Consider the following 27220-nt stretch of genomic DNA (forward strand, 5'->3'; position numbering starts at 1 on the left):
CTGGTCCCGCCGGCGCAGGGTAGCAGGAAACTCTCCACACACTCACCGGACCTGGGCTAGGACTGGGTCTGCACTTTATTTTTAAAAATTGATCTTCACACCAGTTCTGGAGGCAACAGTTCCTGTAACTTGGATTGCATTACACAGGCTCGAAGTCTTGTCTGGTGTTGTGTAGAGGTCTGACCCTTTCCTGCCTCTCCTTTGGGCAGTCTCACTGGCTCTCCACAGAGGTTGAGGTTGAATTTTCAGGCCTGAGCATCACTGGATACTTAAATGCTGGGTTGCATAAGCTGTGCTGAGTAAACCTCACCCACTTGAGCCAACTAGTTGGAGAAGTAATTAAAGGAAACCAGAGTCCTTAAGCAATAAGACCTAAGGGTGGAGTAGCCACACCCAGCACTACTCAGGTTCACTGCTCCTCGGCCTGCTTGAAGCTGACGATTTCATTCTGTGACTGCCAGCATGAGTTGATGTGTGCTGCTCATCCGAACCGTGAGAAATTCCGGAACACCTTTCCCTGTGCTGCCTACTATGCATATCTTCAGTTGGTTTTCCCCGCCATCATGAGTGAGTCAAGGGATGAGTCATGGAAATTGTTTGCGGTGGATGGCTATACGTTGCAGTGTGGCTGAGTAACATTTGGGCCCTGTCAGCCTGAAACTTCAGCAAAAGAGCACCTGACTTGCCTGGGTCAGTGGTTTTCCTGCAGATGAGGTCTGCCCCTTCACTTGCCAAGTGGTGGCATTTTACTGAGCCTCACTCTGATCTTCCTCTAGCAGGCTCCATAGTGTTTTGTATAAGGGATATTATGGGCGGAAATCACTCTGCTGGGGTAACTCGGAAAGGTCATTCTCCATTCCCCCACACTGCCTCATCTTCTTTGAGCCCAGGATTTTGCACTGAGCTACATTTCATGATCTTATTTTTAAACTTTGAGACAGTGTCTTGCTAAGTCGTTAAAGTATCCAGGCTGGGCTTGCCTTTTTTTTTTTTTTTTTCCTGTATTCAGTATAGAGTCTATAGGGTCTAACTACACAAATCAGACTTGTAGTGATCCTCCTGTGTTCAGCCTCCCAAGCCCTGGGATTACAGGCGGGCACCACCACGCCCAATCTCACTTGTCCTCTTAGTGCACCTAACATGGCATGCTGGGGAATGAACCCAGTCCCTGTTCCTGCCAAGCAGGTTCTTTAGTCCACTGAGCTATCTGGCCGGCCCTGGGCTTGAATTTTTGATCCTCCAGTGTCAGTCTCTCAGAGTGCCAGGATTCCAGGTTGCTGACTTTTTTTCTTTTCTTCTTTTCTTTTTAATCAGCTGTCACCTGTCCTCTGCTTTGGACATGCTTCCTTGAGTTGTGTGCCTGTGATGATATGGAAAATATTTTTTGGTTTTCTTTTTTTTCTGTTTTCAGGTCTTTTTGAGAGTCTTGCTGTGTAGTTCAGGCTGGTTTTGAACTTGCTATATAGGCAGGTTGGCTGCAACTCACTGCCATCTTCTTGCCTCAGCCTCGTGAGTGCTGGGACTACAGAGGTGTACCACCATGCCTGGCCATCTTCCAATATCTGTTACTGATGTCAGCAGAAATATTTAGGAAAAGACATGTGGGTAGTACACATTTTTCTGTTGAATAACACAAGGCGTTTGACAAGGCTTTTTAAAGGATTTATCCTTTTGAAGACTAAAAACATGCACCCTTTGATTTTTCCCAGGAGCTAGGAGGCTGTTGTATTTTGGGTCATCATGTTGGGGCTGGTGGTGACCTTAACTATTATAAGCAGTTAGAATAATATATGATTTATTCTTTTTTAAAGATTAAAAATTCCCCTCCCACCCCCAATCTCTTTTCCAATAGCAGATGTAATGTGTTAGATTCTTGCTGTGTTTAGATGCCTTTAGATGAACAAAAGACTCATCATTTTTATCAAGAATGAATGTATCTACTTCCCTGAGTCTGCTGGAGTGACAACTTCTGCAGTCTTGTTTTTTTGTTTTGTTTTGTTTTTTGATACCAGGAATCAAACTCAAGACCTCATGCTTACCAGCCAGGTGCTGTGCGGCTGAGCTAAACCTCAGCCCCTTCTCTGAGAGGGTGGATTGGAGCCTCTGTAAGAGGAGCTAATAGCTGCTTTTGCAAATCTGCCATCTCCTTGGCTGGTCCTTGTGCATCCTGTTCTAGAGGGTGAGAATGAGGGCACTGCCAACACCCACAGGCTGCAGTGGACAGGGCACTGGCCAGGCAGGAAGCTGCCACCCTACACCAGTGTGTCCTCCCAGTAGGAGTCTATATCTACTCCATCTCTGTGACAGTATTTTTTTTTTTTTTTGAGATATTTAGATTTATTTTAGGAGATGTTTTTCAAAACCCCTGGCTGGTGAGTGTGATACAGTAGGCGGAGTCTATGCTGTCACCAAGGAGTCCAGTGGAGGGTAGAGCCTGTGCCATTGGCCCTGATCTAGCCTATTTCTTCCTTACCTTCCCTCCTTGGTTTCTGCTTCCTGCAACACATACCTGCCCTGGACCCACCCATTCAAATTTCTTTCTAATTATTTTTTAATCTTTTATTTAATTGGTTCAGGGTCTTGCTATGCAGCTTAGACTCATAGTGATCCTCCTGTCTCAGCCTCCTCAGCGCTGAGGTTATAGGTGTGTGCCACCATGCTTGGTTTTGGTGGCTGGCATGGCATGAGGTACCAGGGATTGAAACCAGGTTCTTGCACTTGCCAGGCAGGTGTTTAGACCTCTGAGCTATCTCTCTAGCCCAGTTTCTTTTGAATCCTGCCCTCTTCCAGAAAGCTGGACACTGGGTATGCTCCTACCCCAAACCCCTTGGGTTGAGGCAGTTGCAGCCTTGGCTCTGGAGGTAGTGACAACCACATCATGTCTATTCTTCCCTGCACTGTGGGCTGGCAAAGGCACAGTGCCTTCACAGATGCTGTGCTGTTTCTCTGTCAGCAGTATATTGAACTTAGGAGTAGTGGGTTCTCCCAAAGAGAATGAATTCTTGAAGCTGGGCATGGTGGTACACGCCACAATCCTAGTACTCTGGGAGGGTGAGGCAGGAGGATTCCAAGTTTGATCCCAACCTGCACAACTTAAAGACTTAAGCAAGATCCTGCCTTGAAATAAAAAATAAAAAAAGAGCTGGGAAAGTAACTCAGTACAAAGGCCTTGGGTTCCAATGTCTCTAAAACAATAAAACTTAAAAATGCAATTATAAACAGGTATACTATGAAGTTCATTGGTTTCTACCAAAACAGCATACGCAGTTAAATTGACCAAAGAAAATAAAAGGAAAAACAAGACTATTAAAGATTATAGCTCCTCCAATTGGTCCTGTCCTTGCTTTGCAAAGTATCTGGCTGTAGTGCTAAATGCTTGCAAAAGTAGGAATAGTACAGAGTTTGTATTCTGAGGTGTTCTATTTTATGTGGCCTTTATCTTTTCATGGTGAGAAGCTGATGCTTTATTTTTTTCCCATTTTATTGTTAGTTTTATTTTTATTGGTGGTACATGTTTGAAGTGCATTATAATTATGTTCATCATGAGGAATTGGTACATACGTATGACATTTATCATTTTTTAAAAAACTCCCTCACCTCCTTCCCCATTCTTCTTGATCCCCTTCTCCTTGATTGATTGATTGATTGATTGATTGATTGATTGATTGACTTCAGGGAACTTTTTGAGACAGGATCTTGCTATGTAGCTCAGGCTGGCTAAAGACTCAGGGCAATCCTGCCTCCTGCCAGAGAGCTGGGATTATAGGCCAACGCCGGTTTGCCTGGCCTTACCCTTAAATATAATATGTATTAATCTGCTTTCCCTAACCTCCTCTTCCTGTCTTTGAGTTCCGTTCCATTTGTCAAAGCTCAATCTTGCCATTTCTCACTGTCCTTTATTTTGCACTTATATAATGGGATTCTCATGTAAGAGAAGCTGTGTGATATTTAAGCTGGTGCATCTGATATGCTATACTTAATGTTATGACCCGAAGATCTATCCATTTTCCCACAGATGACTCAAGTTTATCCTTTATGGTAGAGTAGTGCTCCATTGTGTATAAACACCACATTTTCTTTTTCTGTTCATCTGTTGATAGGTATAGGCTATTGCCAAGATTTAACTATTTTGAATTATGTTGGTATAAAAATGGGTGTGTATGTATGTGTCACTATAATATGATGTCTTCAATTCTTTTAGGAAGATACATAGTAGAGAAATAACTGAATTAAATGTGACGTCTGTTGATTTCCATAATGGTTGTACCAGTTTACACGTCCACCAACAATGCAAAGGGTAGGGTGTGCCCACTCCCCCTAGCCTCCATAGTATTTGTTTCTAGTTGATTTCTTGGTGATAGCCATTTTTTTTTTGGAGTGAGATGGAATCTGCATTGTCTTAATTTGCATCTCTTGAATGGCCAGAGTTGTTGAACATTTTTTCATGTATTCATTTGCTATTTCTCCTTCTTCATCTGAGAAGTGTCTTCATTTTTCAGATGCCTGCTTTTGGATTTTTTTAAAAAATGTATTTGTTATAGAGTCTCATTATGCAGCTCAGACTTGTAGGGATTTCAGGCTTCCCAGCACTGGGATTACAGGCGTGCACCACCACACCTGGTCTTGGTGGCCAGCTCAGTGCTTCTGGGGGTGGGGCCAGTACAGCATGTGGTACTGGGTATCGAACCCTGGTCCCTGTTCTGTTTTTTTTTTTTTTGGTGCCTGTTCTTGCCTAAGCAGGTGATTAGTCTGCTGAGCTATCTCACTGGCCTCCACTTTTGGATTGAGTCATTGAGGGGCTCTGATTTTTTATTTTTGGAGTATTCTAGATATTAATCTTTAGGTGAATAGCTGGCAGAATTTTTTTCCCATTTGTAGGTTGTCTCTTCATTCTGTTGATGGTTTGCTTTAAAACTTACAAGCTAAACATACTTAAAACTGAAATAAATTTTACTTCTTTTCTTCTAGCCATGGTCTGAAAAAGTTCTTTTCTTGTCGTGGAATTGCAATTGCAGTTGAGTATTTTTGGAAGCTTGGCAACAGAAACATCACTGTATTTGTCCCTCAGTGGAGAACAAGACGGGACCCCAATGTCACAGGTGAGCCCAGCTGCTTTCTCCAGATTCCTGATCAGATGTTTTATAATTGATTTCTGATTGGGAGATGGTACTCAGAATAGCCATCTGCATTAACAACAGAGTGATAAATCTGTTTGACTTCTGTAGAATCTGCTGAAGAGAGTGTCACAGTACAAAAGATGGGGAAAGGCTAGAAAGTTAGTTCTTAGAAAGTTGTGTTACACAAAATTTTGACTTTCTAAAAAATTAAACTGTGGCCTTCTATCAGGCTTGGTTTTTGCTACTGAAATAGTATTTTTGAAAGTCCACTTGTTAAGTTTGCTCGTTGTTAAGTTTGGCGGTTGCATTGTCTTTTCATAGCCTAATTTATAGCACTAACCGTTTCTGTTGATCATAAAGTTTTGTGGCTTACTTGCAAGCCATACAAAAAAGATGACCTTATTGTCAGTCTTGAAGTAGTCCAGGTAGACCAGACTGTGTGTGTCATAGGCCCTTGAAGAAGACACGTGAGGGCTGTGCAGGCAGCTAACACCTCAGCGCCTAGGAAGAAAAGGTGGATGTGTGGCAGTTGAGCTCAGCCCTATTGAGGTGCTCAGAGAACTGCCAGCTTCCTTCAGTTTGGAGTGCATGTGTGTCCTGACAGAGGGCACATGAAGAGCAGAGCAGAGCTATTCCCTGTACCTGATTTTCAGCTAGATCCCTGCACGAGTCTGAGTCTGCCTATGCTGTATAGTGCGTGTTTTTGGTAGTGAGACTCTCCCAGTGCTTTAGTCCAGCCAATGTTGGAGCTGTTCTTACTCATTACTGGGTTTTTGAAATGTGCCTATGGCCCTTTGCACCACTGTACCAACCTGTAAAGGTAATAAGGTCAAGCTGGCAGCTGGAGGAGACCATGATGGACTTCTGGTTAGCAGCATATGTCTCTGGGGACTGGCAAAATGGCTTCACCCCCACTGTACCTGTAGGTGTTCTCTCATGTCCCATGCCTATCCACTGTCCATAACTCTGGTCGCCCTCTCTGTCCTCTGTTGCTTAGAGTATGGCTTTGGAAAAGGTCATAATGACAGAATTCATTAAACATAGGTTTATGTTTTAAGAAACAAGTGGGTTGAGCCTTTTTATATTCCTGGGCTACACAACTGAGTTGAAGGCCAGCCTGTATTACACAGCAAGACCCTGACTCTAAAAATAGTTAAGAATATTGCCAAGAGTAAAGCCAGGCGTGGTGGTTCATGCCTGTGATCCCTATATTCAGAGGCTGAGGCACACGATCACTGAGTTCCAGGCCAGTCTTAGCTATGTAGCAAGACCCTGTCTCAAAACAAAACAAGACAAAGTAAATTCATGGATTGCATTTGCTTTAGTGTAGGCCTTACTGGATTTTTTTCTTCTTCCCAATGAGTCAATAGAACAAAAGTTTACAACTCCAGGGCAGGCATTCAGGTGTACTTTCATTTATTTATACATCTGGGAAGAGAGCCTTTTTCTGAATATGTGTATTCAACTTATTTCATGAACAGAACAGCACTTCTTAACCCAGCTCCAGGAGCTTGGAATATTATCTCTAACTCCTGCCCGGATGGTCTTTGGAGAAAGAATTGCATCTCATGATGACAGGTATGAAAGGTTTTCCTTTCTAGAGTTGGTTGGGCGGGAGGGTCTTCCCCTGGGTGGCATGTGCTCAAAGGGTTTGAGGATTTTCATAGTTCACGATTGTTAAGGTTATGTGCTTATTAATAGTATTTACTGTGTGGTCGTAGGTACATCACAAAAACTGTTGAATTAGAGCTTTTTGTTTTTTAATAAAACATGTTTGAGATAGGTATTTAGATCTTCTTTTTGGTGCATGTTGAAAGTTGTGCCTGTTTTGCCTTCACGTAGAGCCCCAAGTGGCTTTCTACTTGGTCCACTCATACACACCTGTCATCTCAGGTGTTCTGTAGACTGATCCTGGGAATGTGACACCAGTTAGGGCAAGACCCTGTCTTTTTAGTACAAGGCCAAAGAATAAGAAAGGGTGAGTAGGAGTAAGCATAGCTTTCAGAGTCATCTCCCTGCCCTGGCCTGGTGTGGCCAGCTGCTCAGCCTGTGATGTGATGCCTGGCCTCAGGATTTCCTCCACACTGTGCAAGCTGTCTTGACTGACCCCGAGAGAAGGAGGTTTTGGTTCTTCTACTGGTAGATGGGTCATCAGTGCTGGTGTTACTGATGCCTTAAAATTCAGTCCACCTTTGTAAATTTTTTTTCTAAAACCTTTCCTGACTAGCCTCTTCGGTTCTGGGGACATGGTGGTGCCACCCACTTCCTCTGATAGTGTCTAGGAGAGAAGGGATGGCAGATCGGTGATGTAAGATGGCATACTATGGGGCACTTAAACACATAACTCCTTCCCCTTCCCAGGATATTTTGAGACAGTGTCTCATTACTGCCTAAGCTGGCCTCAAATTTGTGATCTTCCTGCCTCAGCCTCCCACATAGGTAGGATTATAAGCATGTGCCACCACACCCAGTAAGATGTTTCCAGTTTAACCAGTGACACACAGACCTTCACCTGTTCCTCTTCATGAGGTGAGCGGTAGTGAGTGGAGTCCCTGTAGACAGCTAAATGGCAGCTGGTTCTTTCCTCCCCTCATTCTCCTCAGTACTGTTGAAGGTAGTGTCAGCTTGTGATTCAAGCTAGAGAGTGAGTGGTTGGTTTGAAGAGAGCTGTGCAGGCGAAGGTGACTTGGGAGCACCACAGACATGTGCTTACTACTTGGGACCTCTCACCAACAGCCTGTCCAGTTGCTTTTCCATCACTGGGACAAAATCCCTGGCACTCACAACTTCAAGAAAAAAGCTTTCTTTGGCTCATTTTCAGTGACATCACCGCAGAGGCCATGGTGGAGGAGAGGGTGTGCAGCCAGGAGCAGTGCAGGAAGAGTGGGCAGGAGCACAGTGATCCCTTGCCAGTGGCCCACGGCCAGCACACTTGGGTGCTGCACTCATCCATGGACACATCTGCTGATGAACAGCACGCCCCACTCTCCAGTCCAAAGACACCCCCCCAAAAAATCTCCCTTCCCAAGACCTCAGGACATTGTGGGTCTGAGCCTTGGCACAGCCCTTTGCCTGACCAGGTCAGATGGGGAGAGTCAGGTGGTGTGGTGGAGCAGCCCATGAGCCAGGGGGCATTGTGTGGGGCAGTAGCGAGAAGGCCACATCCTTGTTGGCCTAAGGACAAGGGCGGGCCTTAGAGTGTGCCCGTGGAAAGGCAGGTTCCTTCACATTTCCTGGCGTTGCAGAACTCAGCCACAGGTGCCAGATACACAGCTGCGGGGTTTACTTGGCTCTCTGAGTGAGTCTTAGAGAACTTGTGGTTCAAGCACCCATTTGGAAGCCTTACTACCTGAGCAGCACTTCTACTGCATTCCTTGCCCTTACAGATAATTTGTGAACAAAATGTTATCAGAGCCAAATCATATTTACTTTCCAAGGCCTGGACCTAACACCTCTGAAACTAATAAAACTTGAGGTGTAGGGGGTATTAGTTTTGGTTTTGACTTGTTTGTTTTTTGTGTTTGTTTGAGACAGAGTCTCACTATATAGTGTAGGCTTGACTTTGAATTCACTGTGTAGCCTAGACTGATCCTCCTGCCTCAGCTTCCTGAATACTGAGAGGATTACAAGCATATATCACTACACCTCACAGTTGGTTTTTGTTTTTATGTGGGGATTTTTGGTTTTATTAGTTTGTTTTGAAACATGATCTTGCTATATGGGCCAGGCTAGACTTGACCTCAGTGTATAGCCCAGTCTGGTCTTGAACTTGCTGAATCCTCCTACCCCAACCTCCTGGGTGCTGGGATTATAGGCATGTGCCACTCTGCCCATTGATTTTTTTTTTTTTTTTTTTTTTTTAATTTTCATTTAAGAACTCACTACTGGGGCTGCAGAGGTACCTCAGTGGTCTAAGTACCTGCCTGGCAAGTGGAAGGACCCATGTTCAATCCCCAGTACCATATGCTGTATCGACACAGGAACCCTGGGTGCACCATGCTGGCCATTGAAACCGGGCATGGTGGCACATGTCTGTAATCCTACTGGGAAGGCTGAGACAGGAGAATCACTATGCCTCCGAGCTGCAGAGCGAGACCCTATACCAAATAAATAAATGATAATTTAAAAAAACTCACTACAGTTATGGGCAGTTTTTTGTACCTTTCATGATTTAGTTTGTTTCATTAGCTTTGTCGACATTGTCTCAGACATATGTAGTCATCCTAATTTGAGAGATAAAATCTACATTACCCTTACAAATTTCTCATTAGGACAGTGTGAGCAAAAATAACTTCCAGCAATTACACAATAAGGATTCCTCCTTATTGTTTCTTTTTCATCTCCATGTGCCCTTTTGTAACTTGCTTTTGAGTACATCTATAATTTAGAGTAAACAATACAGAATGACAATCTTGTCATCTCTTCTCAAGTCAAAGCAGAAAATGAATGTATGAATTTAAAAGGAGATTGCAAGGTAACTGTGCCAAACAGCTAACCTAGAGCCAGAATCCTGTAGCCTGGCAACGGTAGCTGAGTGGCACTTTTGTGGCTTCTGTCCTCTGATTCGTGAGTCTGCTCCAGCCCTCATACGCTCTCAGCACTGCTTATTGGTAATGTAACTTTCCTAGAAACATGTATATGTTATAGCTGAAATCATTTTCAAATACTAGATTGTACAGAAAAGTTTTTTAAACACTAATTTCATAAATATCATTTCTGGTTGCTCTTCAATTGACAGAGACTTAAAACTACTGTCTAGGCTGAGTTAAATTCTTTGATTTTTTTTTTTCCCCCCCTAGGTACAGGATGTATTTGCTTATAATATAGCTTCTTGAAGCCAGGGGTATCTGTTTGCTCATTTTAAATTCTCTTGTATTACTATAGGTTTTTGCTACATTTAGCGGACAAAACTGGTGGCATAATTGTAACAAATGATAACTTCAGAGAATTTGTGACTGAGTCAGTCTCTTGGCGAGAAATTATTACAAAAAGGTAATATTTTCTAACTTGTCTTTAGTTAGAAAGCTTCTGTGTTTGTTTTGTTTGCCTGTCTGTTGTACCTTGGGTGTTGCCAAGGACTCTGATGGCCCTGGCTGGCTGCCTGTGGCCAGCCTTGCCCAAAGGGTCCGAGTGAACCCTTGCAGGAGTGCTGGGTGTGGCTTGCTGCATGTGGCATGTGTGTCTTCCAGGAGACAGTGGCAGATGAACGGCACTGCTCTGCACACAGCTGGCTCTTACTGTGCCTGCTGTACTGTGGGCAATGCGGCAGACCCCTGCCTCCCTGCCGTCAGCTGTGGCTTGAAAGATGGAGTGCATGACTGCCTTGAGTTCACTTCTGCAGCATGAGACTCTGGCAAGAGGACAGGACCAAAAAAAGAAGTGTGCTGATTGGGGTTCACTTTAGGGTGGGAGGTAGGAGAGATTACATCTGTTTTTTTTTGTGGAACCAGGGATTGAACTCAGGCCTTTGCACTTGCCAGGCAAGCGCTTATTCTACTGAGCTATTCCCCGGCCCCTACGTCTGCTTTTGGCATCTGGTATTTGTCATGAACTTTCTACAGTCCAGGACAATCAGCTGTACTGGAAATGTGCAGAGTTGTGCTGTGCTACAGTGAGTTTTGCATTTATGGTGACACTGTGAACATGTGTGGCTTCTGGAAACTGCCTGTATGTCACTAAGCACTAATTGTAGGACTTCTCTTTAACACGTGTCACCTGACCAGTTACGCAAAACAAAAGCATGAGATGGCTTTAGTGTCAGGCATAAGCTGTTTATTACATAGTCCAGGCTGGCCTCCAACTTGATCTTCCTTCCAGTCTCCCATTGCTGGGATTTTAGGTGTGTGCCGCCATGCCTTTGTTTTCATTTTTAAAACAGTTATTTGCAGTGGGTTTTCATATGGATGAAATTCCATTTTTATTATAGAATTAAGCTTTCTTAGATACCTGTTATAGCCTAAGCAAAAAGTCTTAAAATTTTTTTCCCATAGATACATTAGAAAAATCTTTCCAAGCCTAGAAAAACATCTAAAGGTCTAATAAAAAATGTGGAAAGAACTACTAAAAGTTTCTTGGACTAATTTTTCTGTGTCCAAATGAAAATTAAAATGGTTTAATATGTGTGTGGACTTTTCCCTACTAAGGCAAGTAAGTGTCTTAGAATTGCTTGACTACCCATGACTTTGAAATTGGGTGACTACTTTGAGCTACATTTTGGTTCCTACAGCCACAAAGTTTTCTTTAGCTCTGTGATTTTTGTGTGTGTGTATGTGTTGTAGATTGCTGCAGTACACCTTTGTGGGGGACATATTTATGGTTCCTGATGACCCTCTGGGAAGAAGTGGACCTCGATTAGAAGAGTTTCTTCAGAAGGAGGTCTCTCTGAGGTATTTCTTCATATCACCTTGTGTCTAAGTGTTCCTTGCAGCCTGACGCATTGTGCTTTGCACAAGTGTTATCTCTACAAAGTAAAAATGGCATTTTAACTTTTTTGAACCTTAGATTTAGTGAAGTATAGCATATGTGGCAGCCAATCAGGCAAGCACTGAAAAGACCAAATAGTTTTTATTCTGTTTATTTTAATCCTAGGAGAGGTAGGGATCTAAACTTTCTTCAAGCCTAAGAGTTTCTGAGCTGGTGGTCATGTCCTGTGAATGTTGTTTAGGCTCAATTTGTATGGGTGAATGCCTTTCTTCACTTTCTGCATTGTTTGCTTTTTGTACATTGTGCTTACATTTATTTACTACTCAAGAATCACTGCCTGGTGAGCTAACAGTCACTTTCTACCATCACTAATCGGAGGAGCCAGTATTAGCTATTTTTCAGAAATTTATTTGATAGTTTAGCACCAAAATCTAAACTTTAGGTTTTCTTTGTTGAAGTTTGAGTTGGGGTTTTTTGGCCGTTTTGAGACGGGGGTCTCTCTGTGTAGCCCAGGCTTGGCATGACTTGCTATCCTCCTGACTCAGCTTCCCAAGTGCTGGGTTGCAAGTGTTAATCATCTGGCTGAGTTTTGTTGTTTATTTTTTAGTGCTGGGAATTGAACACAGGGCCTTTGCACTGAGCTACATTCCCACCCTTTTTTTGGAGACAGGATCTTACTAAGTTGCCCATGTTGGGCTTGAACTTGAAGTCCTTTGGCCTCAGTTTCACAGAATGTTGGTATTAGAGGCATGTGCTGCCACACCTGGCAGATTTGTGTGTGTGTGTGTGTGTGTGTGTGTGTGTGTGTGTGTGTGTGTATGTGTGTGTTTTAAAGGAAAATAGTGATTATCAAGTGCCGGTGGTTGCTTTTGTTTTCAGAATGCTCTGGTAACAAATATTATTTATCAGTTTTTATGTGCCTTACTGGAAGACTGTAAAACCTTTTCTGTGTATACCTCAGCAGTATTTGCACTGGAGTGTTTTGGAGGTCTAGGAGGAGAAAGACACACTGTCCCAGATTGTGTTTCATTTCATGTTGTTTTGGATTTTATATTTTCAGTGGTGCTGGCTGGGGAACGCACCTAGGCCCTCACTTGCCAGCCCAGTGCTGTACCACTGGACTGCGCCCCTCCTGCTCCCCGCTTTGCAGCCTGGGAGACTTTGCCATTGCTCTTTGGCCTTCACAGCACAGCCTTTGTGGCTGTGGGTTTGGGCTGGGTGGTGCTGGGTGGTAGCTTTTTTTTTTTTTTTCCTGCACAGAGGTGTTTTCTACAGAGACCAGACCACACAGTTTAAGCTCTCTAATCTTGGGAGCCCTTTCTTTTGGAGTCTTTGAGGTTTTGTTTTTTTGTTTGTTTGTTTGTTTTTGTTTTTTTTTGTGGAACTAGGGATTGAATTCAGGCCCTTTTGCTTGCCAGGGAAGCACTTACTCTTCTGAGCCATCGAGTCTTTGAGTTTTAATGCACAGATGAGCACTTAATTTCCTGCCACACTGGGAGAATATCAGTCCATCCCCTTTTTCCTCAAATAGAAAATTCTCTTCTGGTTACCGGGCCTGCTTGTCTCTTTCTTCTCCCTTGTGGCTCTTTATAGAGGTGCCTGCTGACTAGGAAACTGGTTCTCACTTCTTTCAGAGAATGACTATGCTCAGGTTAATCAGGCTTTTGAAGTTGGGAACATTGCTCATTTATTCCATTTTTTCAGCTGGAAGCCAAAGCCTGTTGGGCATTTTTATAAATGATACAGACACCTTGGCTGTGTACATGCCTGTGTTCACACAGGGGATGGGCACTAGAGTCTCCCCCATGCTTAGGGAGGCAGGAGAATCCATTGGTCTGTGAGGGCCTCCTCTCTGCCCAAAGGGTAGGTCCCTTTTCTAATTCCTGTCAGCCAGGCCCTACCTGCAATGAGGGTCTCCAGAAGAGTAGGACACTGTTCTGTGTTCTTTTTGTTTTGTGAAACATGATCTGGCTGTGTAGTTCAGGGTGGCCTTGACTTCATGTAGTCTAGGCTGACCTTGAGCTTCCCAAGTGCTGGGATTATAGGTATGCACTACCATGCCCAGCCAGTCCGTATATTTTAAAATCTTGTGTGTATCCTTGGTTAGCACTGAAACAGAGGGAGATCTGTGGTCTTGAGATAGCAGCTTTTGGAGGAGATCAGCTCATGAGGAGAGTGGTCCCTGACCTGCCAGGCTAGAGCTGCTACTTGTGGCCTCTCATGGTCCCTCAGTTGGAGCCTGTGTCCCTGCCATATGGCAGTCTGGCTTCATGTTTGGAACTCAGAGACCAGCCTCTGGAGTGTCAGAGCCAGCAGCAAATGCTTTAGAAGGCTGTTTATCTCATATCCAACTCACCAGGACTTACTTTGTTCGTAGAGACATGCAGCCCTTGCTCAGCGCCCTGCCAAAGGTGGGCATGTTTGACCCCGGACTCAGGGTCCCTGGCACCCAGCCAGCCAGCGCTAGCCACCAACCTCTGGCCCGGACCCAGGGAACAAGCCCAGGCCCCTGGCTTCTTCCACAGCCCCGCCTCCCACTGCTGGCCAGCCTGCCCCTACCTTCCCAGAGGTCCCCCGCGGAAACCAGCGAGCTGAGGGAGGCCCTTCTGAAGATCTTCCCTGACTCTGAGCAGAGGCTGAAAATTGACCAGATCCTGATGGCCCACCCGTACATGAAAGACCTGAATGCACTCTCTGCTATGGTGTTGGACTGAGGCTGCTGAGCTCAGGCCGCTGATGACAGTGGTGAGGCTGCACATGCCAGGAAGCCCCTGAGGAAGACAGCTCTGTATCGAGAAAAGAAAAAAGGTGTGTATGAGAACAACCCTGGATTTCCAAAACCAGCTTTTTTCTATATATAAATTATGCTGCTATTATAGGTTTAACATTTTCTGTAAGAGAAAAGTATACGTTTTCTGCTTATTCAAAACTGTTTAATAGCAGTTACTCTTTAGTGTATTTACATTTTTATGTTTTTAAATACTATTTTCCTTAAAGTGGATATTGACAAATGGATATGGTTAGCCTTTCTAAATAAAAGAGTTGCTTTCATAAGGAAAGCAGTAGCTCTTAAAGTATATTTTCTTGAGGTGAGTATGTCCTGTCCACTTACATGAAATGTGCTCCCTGCCCACCTCCCCTGGATTGGGGTTGGTTTGCCTCTGGGGCTTCTCTTTTTGGAGCCTTTTGTGAGAGTGGACAAATGGTGCCACTAGGTGGCACTTTGTGCCTAGCCATTGTTCATGACCAGGGCCAAGTTAGACTATCAGGGCCAGCCATCTCCCAGTGGTCTTGCCCTCCTTGCCCTTCCACCCCACAGGAGAGGAGCTGAGGCCAGCACACCCCTGCCCAGGTATGTTCAGGGCTGCAACAGGCGCAGCCAGGCCTTTTGGAACTCCTTAACTAGTGCTGCAACCCTCACAGGTTGAGGCCTCCCCAAGCCCGACTCCAGAAAAGACCGCAGCATGGTGAGGAGTTTAGTGCAGAGCCCAACCATGGGGAAGTGCTCCAACATGGAGTTTGTACAGCTTTGCCAAAAAGTTTTCTACTCTTAAGATGACCCAAGCCAATAAATAGCATTAGCAGCTTCCATGGGGGCCCCAGAGCCCTCTATTTTCTGGTATTTGTCCCTTCAGTGTTGTAAACATCTCTCCCTGAGTCTTTTCTGAGTACTAATTCTGTTAATAGTGTTTGGTTTTGGTGTTGCTCAAGTTCTGTCAGTGAGTTTGTTCCCTGCTCATTCCTGACATCTGTACTCTCGTCTGGGCTTTCAAAGGGCTTTGTGTTCCACACCTGTCTTCTTCCTGGGCTGCTCACAGTGATTTGGTGTCTGCCCTGTGGATGGTGTCTCCTGCACCTAGGAGTAGTGGCTGTAGACTTGGTGCTTGTCTGTCCTTCATGGTGTGGGGCCTGGGTGGCATTCCAGAGTGTGCTTGGCTGTGTCCTGTTGGCTCTTTTGGCCCCTGCGGCCCTAGGAAGATGAATCTGAGCCCCCTGTGTGGGCAGACTTGTGTTTCTATCATGTTTTCTCCAGGTGCCTCGGTATAAAGTAGAAGCGGTTATCATTATTACTTCAGGCCAGCTTGCCATTATGGCTGGCTGTGAGAGTCGAGGCAGAGGTTTGAGGCATGCCAGGAAAGTGAGTTGGGTCATAGCCCCCTGTCCTGTGGTGTGTCTGACCACCTTGCCCAGGCTTCAGCTTAGGAGACAGACTGCTAGCTTCCCAGGCTGTACCTACTCCAGTACCAACAAGAGCCGACCTGGCTGAGGGTTCCCTGGTGTCCCGGGCTCTGGAAGTAGTTTGAACTTGACCTGAGTCCTGGGAGCTTTGTATTCTTAGTATTATTTCTGAGATCTGCCTGTTCACCTCTTTTTGGACATGTGAGCAAAGAAGAGTAAGTGGGAAGAATACAGAGGACCATTAATTATTTTGTAAGTTATAGTGTGAGGCTTAACTCACAATTCTGAAATCTATCATGTTTACTTTAATGTTTAAAAATGCAGCTATCAAAGATGAGCTGTCCTCAGCTGCCCCTTCCTCGCCTTGCTGCTGCTGGTGGGTGTGGGAGATGGTCCTGCCTCCATCCCCTGCCACTCTGTGTAGTGTGTGCTGTTTCCATGCAGCATGGCCACCCTGTGCTGCACAGCATTTGGCATTTGTGTGAGGGGGCTGTGGGATGGGGCATGGGTTGCCACCTCTGGGAGTGCCAAGGACCTGTTCGGGCTATCAGGGAGCCTATGTTGGAGACCCCTGGGCTGCCAAGCAGGAGAGAGAGCAGCAGGCTTTGCAGCCCTTCTGGGCAATAGTTGGCCCAGTTGGGAAGTCTTGCTATGTCACTAGGGATGGGGTCAGAATTGTGGGCTTGCTGTGTACAAGGAGACCACAGCTGCCCTGTCTTGACCTCTCATCAGTGCTTCCTGTCCTCACCTGTCCTCCTTCTGGGGTCCCTGAGCCCCTCTCTTTACATCTCCTAATTGTAATTTATTTATTTAATTGTAACTGCTCACCTCTATTTCTGCATGATCTACCTCTCCATTACCTTTCACACACACACACACACACACACACACACACACACACACACACACACACCCTTCTGATTTTCTTTTTAACAGTACTGGGAGTTGAACCCAAGGCCTATACTCTGAGCTACATCCCTAGCCCTTTAATATTTTTTTTTTAAATAATTTTGAGACCACTGGGCATGGTGGTGCACACCTATAATCCTACTACTCAGAAGGCTGAGGCAGAAGGATCCCTGTGAGTTCATGGCCAGACTGGGCTACATAAGTGAGTTTAAGACCTGCCTGTACTGCATATTAAGACTGTCTAAAAAAAAAAAAAAAACAAAAAAGAAAATTTTTTTGGAGACAGGTCTCACTAAGTTAACCAGGATGCTCTCAAAGGAGATCCTGCTGCTTCAGTCCCTTAGAGTGCTAGGTTTACAGATAGGTCTAGGAAAAGTCAGCAGGGACTACCTAACTGCCAAGTTTTCTTAGTCCTTAATCTTGGTGTGCACTGTGGGCAATGACAACATTGGATACACCATTGACCTTATTTCCCGCGTTTCTTTCCATTCTAGATTTTCTTCATTCCTTTTCTGCTTTTTACAGATCTTTAACCCCCTCTCTTTCTCAGCAGTTGATTCTCAAACTGGGGCCACCTGTGGGTGAGATGGTAACTCATTGGAGGTACAGATGATTGGGCTCTTTGAGGTGTGGATTAAGGAGCTTGGTGTGAAGCACTTTGCACACATATGCTGTAATGGTGGCCCTGGACCACACTTTGAGAAACCACACTTACCTCAATGGTACTTAACTCTACCCTGACTGATTCTGCTGTCCCCCATTTGAGCGCTTATTAGTCCAGTCAGAGCCCAGGGGAGCCCTCCCAATTCCTAGCCCACCCTCCCGCTCTGAGTGCTCCACATCCTGTCACCTGTGTGTGTGCACTGGCCCACCCAGCGCTCTCCCACATGCTCAGGTGGGTCTTCCAGAAACCTCCTTTCCTGTGGTCTTCAGTGGCTCCTGTCACACCCATCTGTCCATGCCTGAAGTGCCACTGAGGAGCCCTCCCCAGATGCCCATTGAACCCCACATAGCTTTCCTCCTTGGAGCCCCTGCCCAGTGCTGACCAGAAACAGTCTTTGTGTGTTGTGTGGCCTGTGGCACTGATGTGTGTTGTTTTACCTCCCTCTAGACTGTGAGCTCCTCGTGGGCAGGGACCGTCTGTGTTCACTCTGTATTTCCCATGCACCTAGCACAGTGCCTTGCACTTGTAGGTGCTCAATAAATGTTTGGTCAAGTGACCTGGAGTACCTTCTTAGTATGATGGATTCTTTATGGCCGCATCAGCAGCAGGACCAGAACAACCTTCAGAAATGGAGTCTGCTTAGGCTGGGAGCCCACTCCCTGTCAGGGCAGACTTGGCATACCCAAGGCCAGAATCCTGTTCACACCCATCTCTTCTGGGCTCCAGGACACATGTCCTGGGCGGCAGGGTCACCCCACCTCAGTTCACCTGTAGTGGGGGCTGGTGGTGCCTGCTGTATCTGCTAGAGCCCATGTCCTGCTATGAGGAAAGCTGGGCTTTGGTAGAGCAGAACTCTAGCAAAGTGAGCTCTAGGGTCCCAGTGTCAAGTGTGCCTTTTCTGGAGTGTCACCGTGCCTAGAATATCCAGCACACTTCTCTTTGGTTTATAGAGGCAAGGTCTTTTTTTTTTTGGGGGGGGGGGTGGTACCAGGGATAGAACTCAGGACCTTGCACTTGTCAGGCAGGCACTTATGCCACTGAGCTATCTCCCTGGCCCCAGAGGCAAGGTTTTGCTGTGTATCTCAGGGATGCCTGAACTGGAAACTGCTGTCCTCAGTGCTAAGTGAGTGCTGGGCTTACAAGCATGTACCTGTGCCCCAAGCCTTGCTGGGCTCCTGTTGTAGCTGAAGCTAGTTCACGCTGGACCTGCTTCCTTTTAGGACAGCCTATGATATCCTCAGTAAGAAACTTGCAGGTTGAGCTTGAGGTTGGGCAGCTGCTGAGACTGGCCTCAAAGGTGTGTGTGGATGGCATGTAGGGGACTGCTTCCAAGTGCCCTGGCCCCTAAATGGAGAGCACTCCCCTGCATTGCCGCCTGCTGCTCCCTTTCTAGGTGTCTGCTTCTTCAGACTACACCTTAACTTCTCTACTGTGAAGTTCCTCACCCAGTGAGGCGGAGACCATTTGTGTTCAGCTGGAGTTGGACTTTCCTGTATGATTTAGCTTTTCTACTTGTAAGATAGTCATCGTGAAATACTGCTTCCTGCTGCCAGGAGCCATGAGGACCACGTGTGTTGTACTGCAGGGCACCTCTCAACACACCGATAGAGCCTGTCAGTGATTACTCCTGGGCCCCCATTACCCCAGGGGACTGCTCACCACCCACATCTGTGTCCACTGGAGTCAGAGCTCGGAGACATCTGAATGTTGCTCCTGTGTCTTTGCCAGCTACCTGGGGAGGGCTGAACCAGGGCACCTGGATCAGTCCCTGCACCTGTGTCACAGCCTCCACAGGGCAGTAGGAGGGCCAAGTGGGGCCCAAGAGACTTAGGAGAGCCCTCAGTGTTACCCAGGACACAGCACAGGGCCATGGGCAAGGAGGCCAGGTGCTGGAGGCTGGTGCTAGCTTCTTCGGTTCTTTCCACCAGGCCCTGGAGTGGGGCTGTTGTCTCCATTTTGTCAAGGAGGAAGCTGAGGTCCAGAGGGCTTGGGAACCTGCAATTCACAAGGCCGTCATATCCCCTTCTTACCTCCATAGGTGACATTGACAGCCAGGATAGCGCCTTAGCCTTACGGTACCACCCCCTTCTACTCTGTGAGAAAAAAGAGCCAGACAGATGGGTGCCTGCTGGGAGAGTGATGCTGGGAAGAGGGCGCTCCCACCTCCTGCCAGCCTGGGCTGGTCCTATTGGGGTGTGTGTGACTGAAGAGCCTGTCAGGAACCTGTATGGGTCCTGCCTGCCTCTGCTGCACTCAGGGCCCCAAATGTGCCCCCCACCAGGCCCAGCAAGCTGGCAGAGTCCTTTTATCCCTTAGCTCAGCTCCAGTCCTCCTGTGATGCCAGGGATAAGGGGGCCCAGGCTGGGGTGAGTGAGCCTCCTCACCTTCTACACTTTGGTGGCTTCAGCTCCAGGAGTCCCAGAACTGTGAGACACAGGTTGCAGGTGAGGGGCTTTCCTTACCATCCCAGCCTGGTCCCAGGTCCCTGTGGAACCCTGCATGACCACACACACTGAAATCCAGTCTGGAGTCAGGTCTGGGCAGGCCCTGCCCTCCCTCTCCTTGTGCCTAGCAGAGGAAGAGGTTGTGTGTGAAAAATATGTGCTGTCTGCCGCCTGTCTGGCTCTTGGATCAGTCTGAGGTTTCAGCCACCAAAAAAGGCAGCAGGAAGGAGAGGCCTCCTGTGCTGGCCCTGGGGAGCAAGGCCCACCTTGCTCGGTGACTCCCTGCACTGGCAGGTCCCTCACCCAACAAGGGCTGTGGGCCCTGGAGGAGGCCAGGCACTGGTACCCACACCCTCCTTATGTGATGGCATGCTGATGCCCAGCTGCAGGTGTGGAGGGAAGGTTGGAGCGTGCTGCTCTGAGTACTTCTGCTTCCTCCATGTCCTGTTCAGAAGCCATCCTTGAGCCCTGTGCTCCGGGAGGAGGCAGCCAGAGTGGCCCTCTTTTTCATGGGTCCCACAGTGATCTGTGGGCCCTGCTCTGACCCCTGGTGCTTTGTAGCCTCTGGAGGCTGCAGTGTCACCTGTTAGAAGGAGCTGTGTAGCTCCAGGGGTAGTGAGGTATCACCCAGAGGCGGGCTTTCCCAGGAGCAGAAGTTGTGCACTGCTAGCCAGGAGGTCCAGCCCAAGCCTCTGACAGCTTCCTGTCACTTCCCACTGACCACCTCTTGCCTGGAGACTGAGCCTTACTACCCAACTATGCAGCCTGGGCTACACCCTCAGCAAAGGCTGGGCCTCAGGAGCACTCCCCACACTGCATTCCATAGTCAGGAGGGCACTAGGGACCCAGGCCTGGCATTCGTTGGACACAGGGCTCCTTGAAGGGCCCCCAGACCTCATCCGGCCTGCCAAGGTCACAGCAGGGAGCCCTTTAGCTCCTTTCCTCAGTTGCCAACCTGGGCTAGGGAGGACACTTCAGTTTCTCTCCAACCCCTAGCCCAGCTGCATGTCCATACTGCTTGTCGGAAGAGGCCATAATGACATCTGGGGACAATTGTGAAGAGGGTGGCGCAGCTGGTACTCACCCAGCTGGCACTCTTACTGCTTGCCACACCTGCCACAGAACTGGGTGTCGTCCTATGGGCACCCAGGCATGAAAGCTCAGGGTGACTAGAGAAGGATGGTGGAGGCTGCTGCACTGTGGATGGCTTCCCTGCTGGCCTGGGAGTGCATGACCACCAGTGAGCAAGGGAAGAGTCATACTGGTCTTATCCCATACCTGCATATTCCTCTGCCTACCTGGAGGATGTGGCCATCCTTGCCCTTGGATTGTTTTTCAGGTGTCAGCTGTCACCAGGTCAATTCCCCAAGTGAGGGCCAACCAGAGTACTTCGACTTGAAAGACAAGGGGCCCTTGCCCAAAAAAGTGGACTTCAGAGGGAGCTGTCTGTCCTGCATGTCCTTGCACCCAGGCTTGGAGCTATTTACTGCCTTCAGGGCTATCAAAATGTGTATCGCCTATGAGGGCTGCCCCTGTGGGATTGGCATCCCCATGCTTCTGTTACTGGTGACCACCAGGAAAGTGTATATCATAGGCCCAGGCACCAGGACCTGAGAATCAGCCCAACACAAATGGCTGTAGGGCAAGAGTTCTAACTGTTCCTTCCACCCAGCTGCTTTCCTGCCTGAGGATCCAGGCCCCATCTGTCTGCCCACAGGTGGCCCCCACGTGAACCCTCAGTCCCAGCCAGAGCTGCTCCTAGGCCTCCACAGCAGCCCAAGGGAAAGGTGACTGCTAAGCTCCTTCTAGAAGCTGAGGCAGATCCCAGACTGGAATTCGCCTCACCCTGGACAGCAGCTTCAAGCCTCTACTGTCTGGCTTAGGAAATCACCAGCAGGGTCCCTCCACTCCTGCCAGCAGCAGGCCTCTGTAGAGCCAAGCTCTGGTGGGATACACTCCACAGAAGACAGCAGGGAGCTGGAGAAGGAGCCCACACTGGGGACCTGTGAGAACTCTGGTCCTGAGGTTGGAGAGGGTGGGACGGGTCTTGGCTTTCTTAGAGATGTGTCTGAATGCTGTGTCTGTGTGGGGTGAGGGGGAATGGGGAGCCTTCCAGCACTCATGTTTCTGCACATTGGAGGCAGCTCCAGTTCCAGCTTCCTGACTCATTAGGAGGGCAGCCTGGTGTCCAGCCAGCCCCTTCTAATCCTGTGGTATATTGAGGGGAGGCAGGACAGGGACTAGCCCTATGAAGGGAACCACAGTCAGTAGCCTGTGGTGATCCAGGTCCTCTGAAGCACAGCTGTGGCCATCTGAGCCTATAGGCTTCACCTTAGCACTTCCTAGGTCAGTTAGTCCAGCCACCTATGACCACCTCTGTCCTGGTCTGCTCCTATAGCAGGCAGCAAATGCATCTGGCTTCTCTAAGCTTTGTAGGCAAAAACCTGTTTCTAGTTGTGACTTAATATATACAATGTCTATTTAGAGTGTTAACTACACAGCGTCAGTTTCCCCATCTGTACTCTTGGTCATCCTGCTTGGCAAGATTAGAGCCATTGTTAGCTTATACGTGGCAAATCTCACATTAACAGGTGGGGTTATTTCCCTTTTCCTTTTGTCAATATATTCAAATGTAGTGAACATGTAGAAGAATACACAAAACTGGATATGGTGGCACACAACTATAATTCTAACATGAGAGGCTGAGTTTGAAGCCAGCCTGGGCTACATACTGAGATCAAGAACAGACTGAACTACATAGTGAGACCCTGTATCAAAAAATAAATGAATGTTTACAGTGGTCTGGGGGCATAGCTCAGTGTGAAAATCCCTTGGTTCAGTCCCTGGTACTGCAAAAGACAAAAATGTTCACAAACATACAGCATGCTGAGTGTTCACAAGCCTCACGTTCTGTCTCCTCACAGCCTGCAAGATCCCCCCAACCCCAGTCCTCAAGATCCATCCACCTGGGCTGCACAGCTTTGAAGTCTGAGGGCTGAAGAGTCTTCCTGCACCTTGCAGATACACGAAAAGGGCCAAGGCCTAAGCCGTGGCCCCTGTGCTAGAGCCCTGTTCCCGGGCCAAGCTGAGGAGAGCAGTGTCCCTAACGAAAGGCCCTGGGTGTTCAGAGTGCAGGCAAAGCAGAGGCAGGTCCAGGAGAACCTCCCCAGAGCCAATCTAGAAAGCCAAGTGGACACAGCTCTCCAAGGAAAAGAGCACTTTTTTCTTGTCTTTAAAAATTGCATGACATTTAAACCAGTGGGTTGGCTAGAGAAAAGGATCAGAGAGGCCATTCTACTTTGTACCTCAGAACCTTGGGGTGTGGAGCCATGCGGTGCTCCCTGTGGTACCCTCCCTGAGCTGTGCTGCCACCAGTCTGCACAGTAATTGCATCCATCTGTCCAAGTGGAAACTGGTGCCTGGAGGCACTGGAAGCACTCTACTCTCCAGAAGGCATCAGAGGTCACCAAGGGTGGGAGCCCCTTTCCCTAGGCCCACAAGTCATCTGGCAGGTGGAGGGCCCATGGGCGTGGCCTTAGGACTGGTGTGGATACCCCAGGCTGTGAAGCCCACATGAGAATCCCCACATTGCTGCTGAATCAAAGGCTCTGAGCTGTGGCCTGTGTTGTGTGACACTCAGCAAGATTGGGTGTCAGCTCCAGTCCCCCTTCTAGGCCTCTTGGCGAGAACAGAGGCCTTGGTAGCTGACACTGTCCCTTCGTTCAGTCATTGTTTGGGGTAGCTTCTCCACACAGGCACAGGGAGCACATAGCTGTGAGCAGTACAGCCAGGCTGTCCTTAGGCGGTGGCTTTGGTTACCTTTATACCTGGCTACCCATCTCCCACACCCACCATTGAGAATGTGGTGCAGGAAGCTGGGCTGCGTGTCAGCTGTGTTTCTGTGGAGAATGCAGCAACAGACATCCTCTAGCTCTCTGCTGGTTCTGCAGGGCCAGCATCTGGTACCCAAGTACAGCTCTAAACCTGCCTGTCCTCTCCCAAGTTCCTGGGTCCTTCTCAGGATGTGGGATGGGCTGACCTTGGGAAACTTCTGCAACTTCCAACATCTTGGAGAGTCTTTTTTTTTTTTTTTTTTTGGCATTTGAGACACAGTCTCGTTAAGTTTAGACTGGCCTTGAGCTCACTTTGTAGCCCAGGCTGGTCTTGGAATCACAACGATCTCCCTGTCTCAGCCTCCCAAGTGCTGGGATTACAGGCGTGCACCACCACGACTGGCTAAAGGATCTCTTCTCACTGGGCTGAAGGAGGCCAAGAGACAACAAGAAGCCAGGTCTTCCTTGGAGAACCGAGTGAACCTGCACCTCTGACCCAGCCATTGGTTATTTACCTACGGGAACAAAAGCCTGGGTCTACACAGAAGACTTATACAAGTGTTTCCATAGCCAGCTGGGAGCGGTGCCAGTATCTACCAGGCTGCGGGGCTAAGTTAGCTGTAGTCACCATACTGTGCAGCAGAGAGTCGGGCCAGACAGCACAGAGGGGCCAGTAGGCCTTCCATGGAATGAAAAGTGTTAGATTTGGGTTGAAGGTGTAGCTTAGTGAAAGCTCTCAAGGGGAAGGCATGAGGCCTCGGGTCCATCCCAGGACTGCATGATGCACAGCAGAAGGGACCAGAGCCAGAGAGTGCACATGCTCTATGAAGCTGTGAGGTTGTAGGCCAGGCCATGCTATGCCTGGGATCGGCATTCAGCATGTGGCAGGAGTGTGGAATTTTCTGGAACAACAGATATGTCCCCTGTCTAGTTCAGAGCAGTAGTTATGCATTGTGAAAACACTGAGCAGTTATGAGTCTGTGCATTTAATGTATGCAAATGATTAAAGCCACGAGAAGAGCCAGAGACCTGGGACCCTGAGAGAAGGCCAGGTCTTGGGTTTGTAGACCGGCTTCACAGGTGCATTGTTAAGCAAGGACACCAAAGGCATAGGTGGCCAGCAGAAGAGGATGTGAGCAGGAAATACATTCTCTGCAGCCTGTTAATCTTTAAACTAAATGTTTTCTAAGCACTTGTTCTGTGCCAGGGACGGGGACCAATGCAGCGCTGGGGACCAAGCAGGGACCAAACACTGGCCTCTTGGAGCTCTTCATGGCGTTCCTGTGGTGAGACAGACAGGGAAGCCAGAGGAGAGATCACAGGCCTGGGACCTCGCCTCAAGGGGGCCTGTCTGGGAAGGCCTCTGCAGCCTCAGACCCCAAAAAGGAGAGAAAGCAGAGGAAGCCTAGTCTGAACCATATTGCCTGCCAGGCAGTCTCTGGGTTGGGGAGAGGCTTTGGTTAGCTCTGGGCCTCTTGTGGAGAAAGGGTAGGCTCACTGTTTTGTGAGCCTGAGGACTTGTTCTTTCTCCCCAGTGTTCAAGGAAAACTTGAAATCTGGACTTGTAAAAATGTAAACTGGAATCAGTTTCTGTTTATCATTACTTGTGTATTTGTATGTGATGCTGGGGCCTCAAGCATGCACCACTGAGTCTACTCCCCAGCCTCAATCAATTTTTAAATCATGGCTCAATGTTTAAAATTACTTCTATGGCTGGGGAGGTAGTGCAGTGGTCTAAGTGCCTGCCTGCCAAGTATAAGAACCTGGGTTCAATCCCTGGTACCACATGCCATACCCATTCCATGCCAACCTGGCCACCAAAGCCGGGTATGGTGGTACATGCCTGTGATCCCAGTGCTGGGGAGACTGAGACGACAGGATCACTGCGAGTCCAAGCTGTGTAGTAAGACCCTGTGTCAAATAAATAAATTTGAAAAAAATTAACTTCTATACATTCAGAGCAGTCTGAAGCCAGGTAGGGTGGCACACACATGTGTTGGGAGCCACTGAAGCTGAAAATTTGTCATAAACAACATGGTGAGACTCTCCATAAAAAAAACCAAACCAAAGCAAAAAGTAACATCAAACTCTCCACAATGAAAGCTGAAAATTTGTCATAAACTACATGGTGAGACCCTCCATGAAAAAAACCAAAACAAAAAGTAACATCAGATTCTCCACAATTTATTTTCTTTCTTTCTTTTTTTTTTCATTTATCTATTTGGTACAGGATCTCGCTATGCAGCTCCGACTGAGTGATCCTCCTGTTTCCAGCCTCCCCGGTGCTGGGATTAAAGGCATGACCAGACTTGGTCACTGGCTCTGAGCTCCCTGGAGTTGGAGCTGGCGTTGTGTGTGTGACCATGGATCGAACACTGGTCCCTGCACTTGCCAAGGCAGGCGCTTAGTCTGCTGAGCTATCTTGCTGCCCCTCATCCCCACAATTTCAATCACAATTTCAGCAAGATTTTTGGTACAATTATTCAGATTGATTCTAAAATGTAAATAGGACAGCAGAGAACCTAGAATTAAAAAAAAACAAAAAGCCAAAGCCAGTTTTGGAAAAACCAGTCAAGTTGGAAGATGCCCTTGTCTTGACTTCAAGACTGGTATGAAGCTGGTCAGAGCATCAGGTTAATGGCAGGAGGATGGACACATAGATCGGTGGGGTAGAAGGTGTCTAGGAAGACACGTGCCACTTGGCCGGCCCAGATAGCTCAGGATGGCTCAGTGACCGTACCTCTGGTGTCCTTACCTCTAGAGTGGTCAGGCTGGGCTCGTTTCCCTTCTTGGGGGTATGGCAAAGGATATTGCTGCAAGGACTGCAGCCCATGGCCAAACCCCACTCTCCCAGCTGTCATGGTTGAAAGCCTGTGTGTGGAGCTGTCAGAAACTTCTGGGAGTAGAAGGTGGCCAGGCAGAAGCTGGGTGGTCAGCCCTACGGCTGGGAGGAAACCATCTGCCATAGCACACATGAGCTTGGAAGCAGATTCTTTTGTAGCGCAGCCTCCAGATGTGAACAGGTCTGGTGTTGCTGACTTTAGGCTGATAGGCCAAGAAGAGGCCGAAGCCCAGGGTGCCTCCCACATAAGCTGGGAGACATGAATAGATGTTGTGTAAGCCACTGAATTTGTGGTCATTGATTATGCAAATTAATACAATCCCTAAGCCACACAATGGACCTCCATCCATATTTCCTAGCAGATCCAAAAATTAACTCAATATAGAACAAAGCTCTAAATGAAAAATTAAGACATGGAAAGCAAAGACAAAGACCCTGAACAGAGTTGGATGGGTTGTCCATCACAATGGACAACCGCGGGAGAGTGCGGTTGGGGTCTGGGGCCTCTGATTCTGTTGCTCCATGCTTGAAGGTGGGGGCAGCAGCCGGTACCCATAGTGGCGTTTGTGGTCCTCTGTGGTCTCCTTCTGGTTGGCTTAATGAACCCCACCCTATGGGTCAGAGTCCTGTGCCCCAGGCTCTTTCTAGGTGACCCAGCAACCTGCCCTGGTTAGTGCCCAGCCCTGGTCAGTTTCTGTCCTGTGCACAGCCAGTTAGTTGCCACTTCCTGGCTGGGGCAGGGACCCCATGGTGAAGCACTTGCCTGGCATGCACGGGATCCTGAGGTCAGTCCTCAAAAGTAGAAAAAA

At 47.7% G+C, this 27220-nt stretch overlaps 1 protein-coding gene across 3 annotated transcripts in view; it reads left to right on the plus strand.

Annotated features, from left to right (window-relative positions):
• Nucleotides 1–23804, plus strand: part of N4bp1 (NEDD4 binding protein 1) — a 59463-nt gene extending 35659 nt beyond the window's left edge. For 2 of the 3 annotated variants that reach the window (XM_004629185.2, XM_023712989.1), the window contains 5 exons: nt 4969–5099; nt 6599–6695; nt 10002–10109; nt 11396–11503; nt 13918–16657. In XM_004629185.2, coding sequence (XP_004629242.1) covers nt 4969–5099; nt 6599–6695; nt 10002–10109; nt 11396–11503; nt 13918–14254 — 781 coding nt within the window. In that variant the 3' untranslated portion in view covers nt 14255–16657. Of the gene's footprint in view, nt 1–4968; nt 5100–6598; nt 6696–10001; nt 10110–11395; nt 11504–13917; nt 16658–22660 lie in introns of those variants that run through there. The other variant, XR_002820654.1, reaches the window with a different exon arrangement.
• The last annotated feature ends 3416 nt before the right edge of the window (nt 23805–27220 follow it).

Source organism: Octodon degus, unplaced genomic scaffold (genome assembly GCF_000260255.1).
Source record: "Octodon degus isolate 3935 unplaced genomic scaffold, OctDeg1.0 scaffold00028, whole genome shotgun sequence".
Classification (NCBI taxonomy): domain Eukaryota; kingdom Metazoa; phylum Chordata; class Mammalia; order Rodentia; family Octodontidae; genus Octodon; species Octodon degus.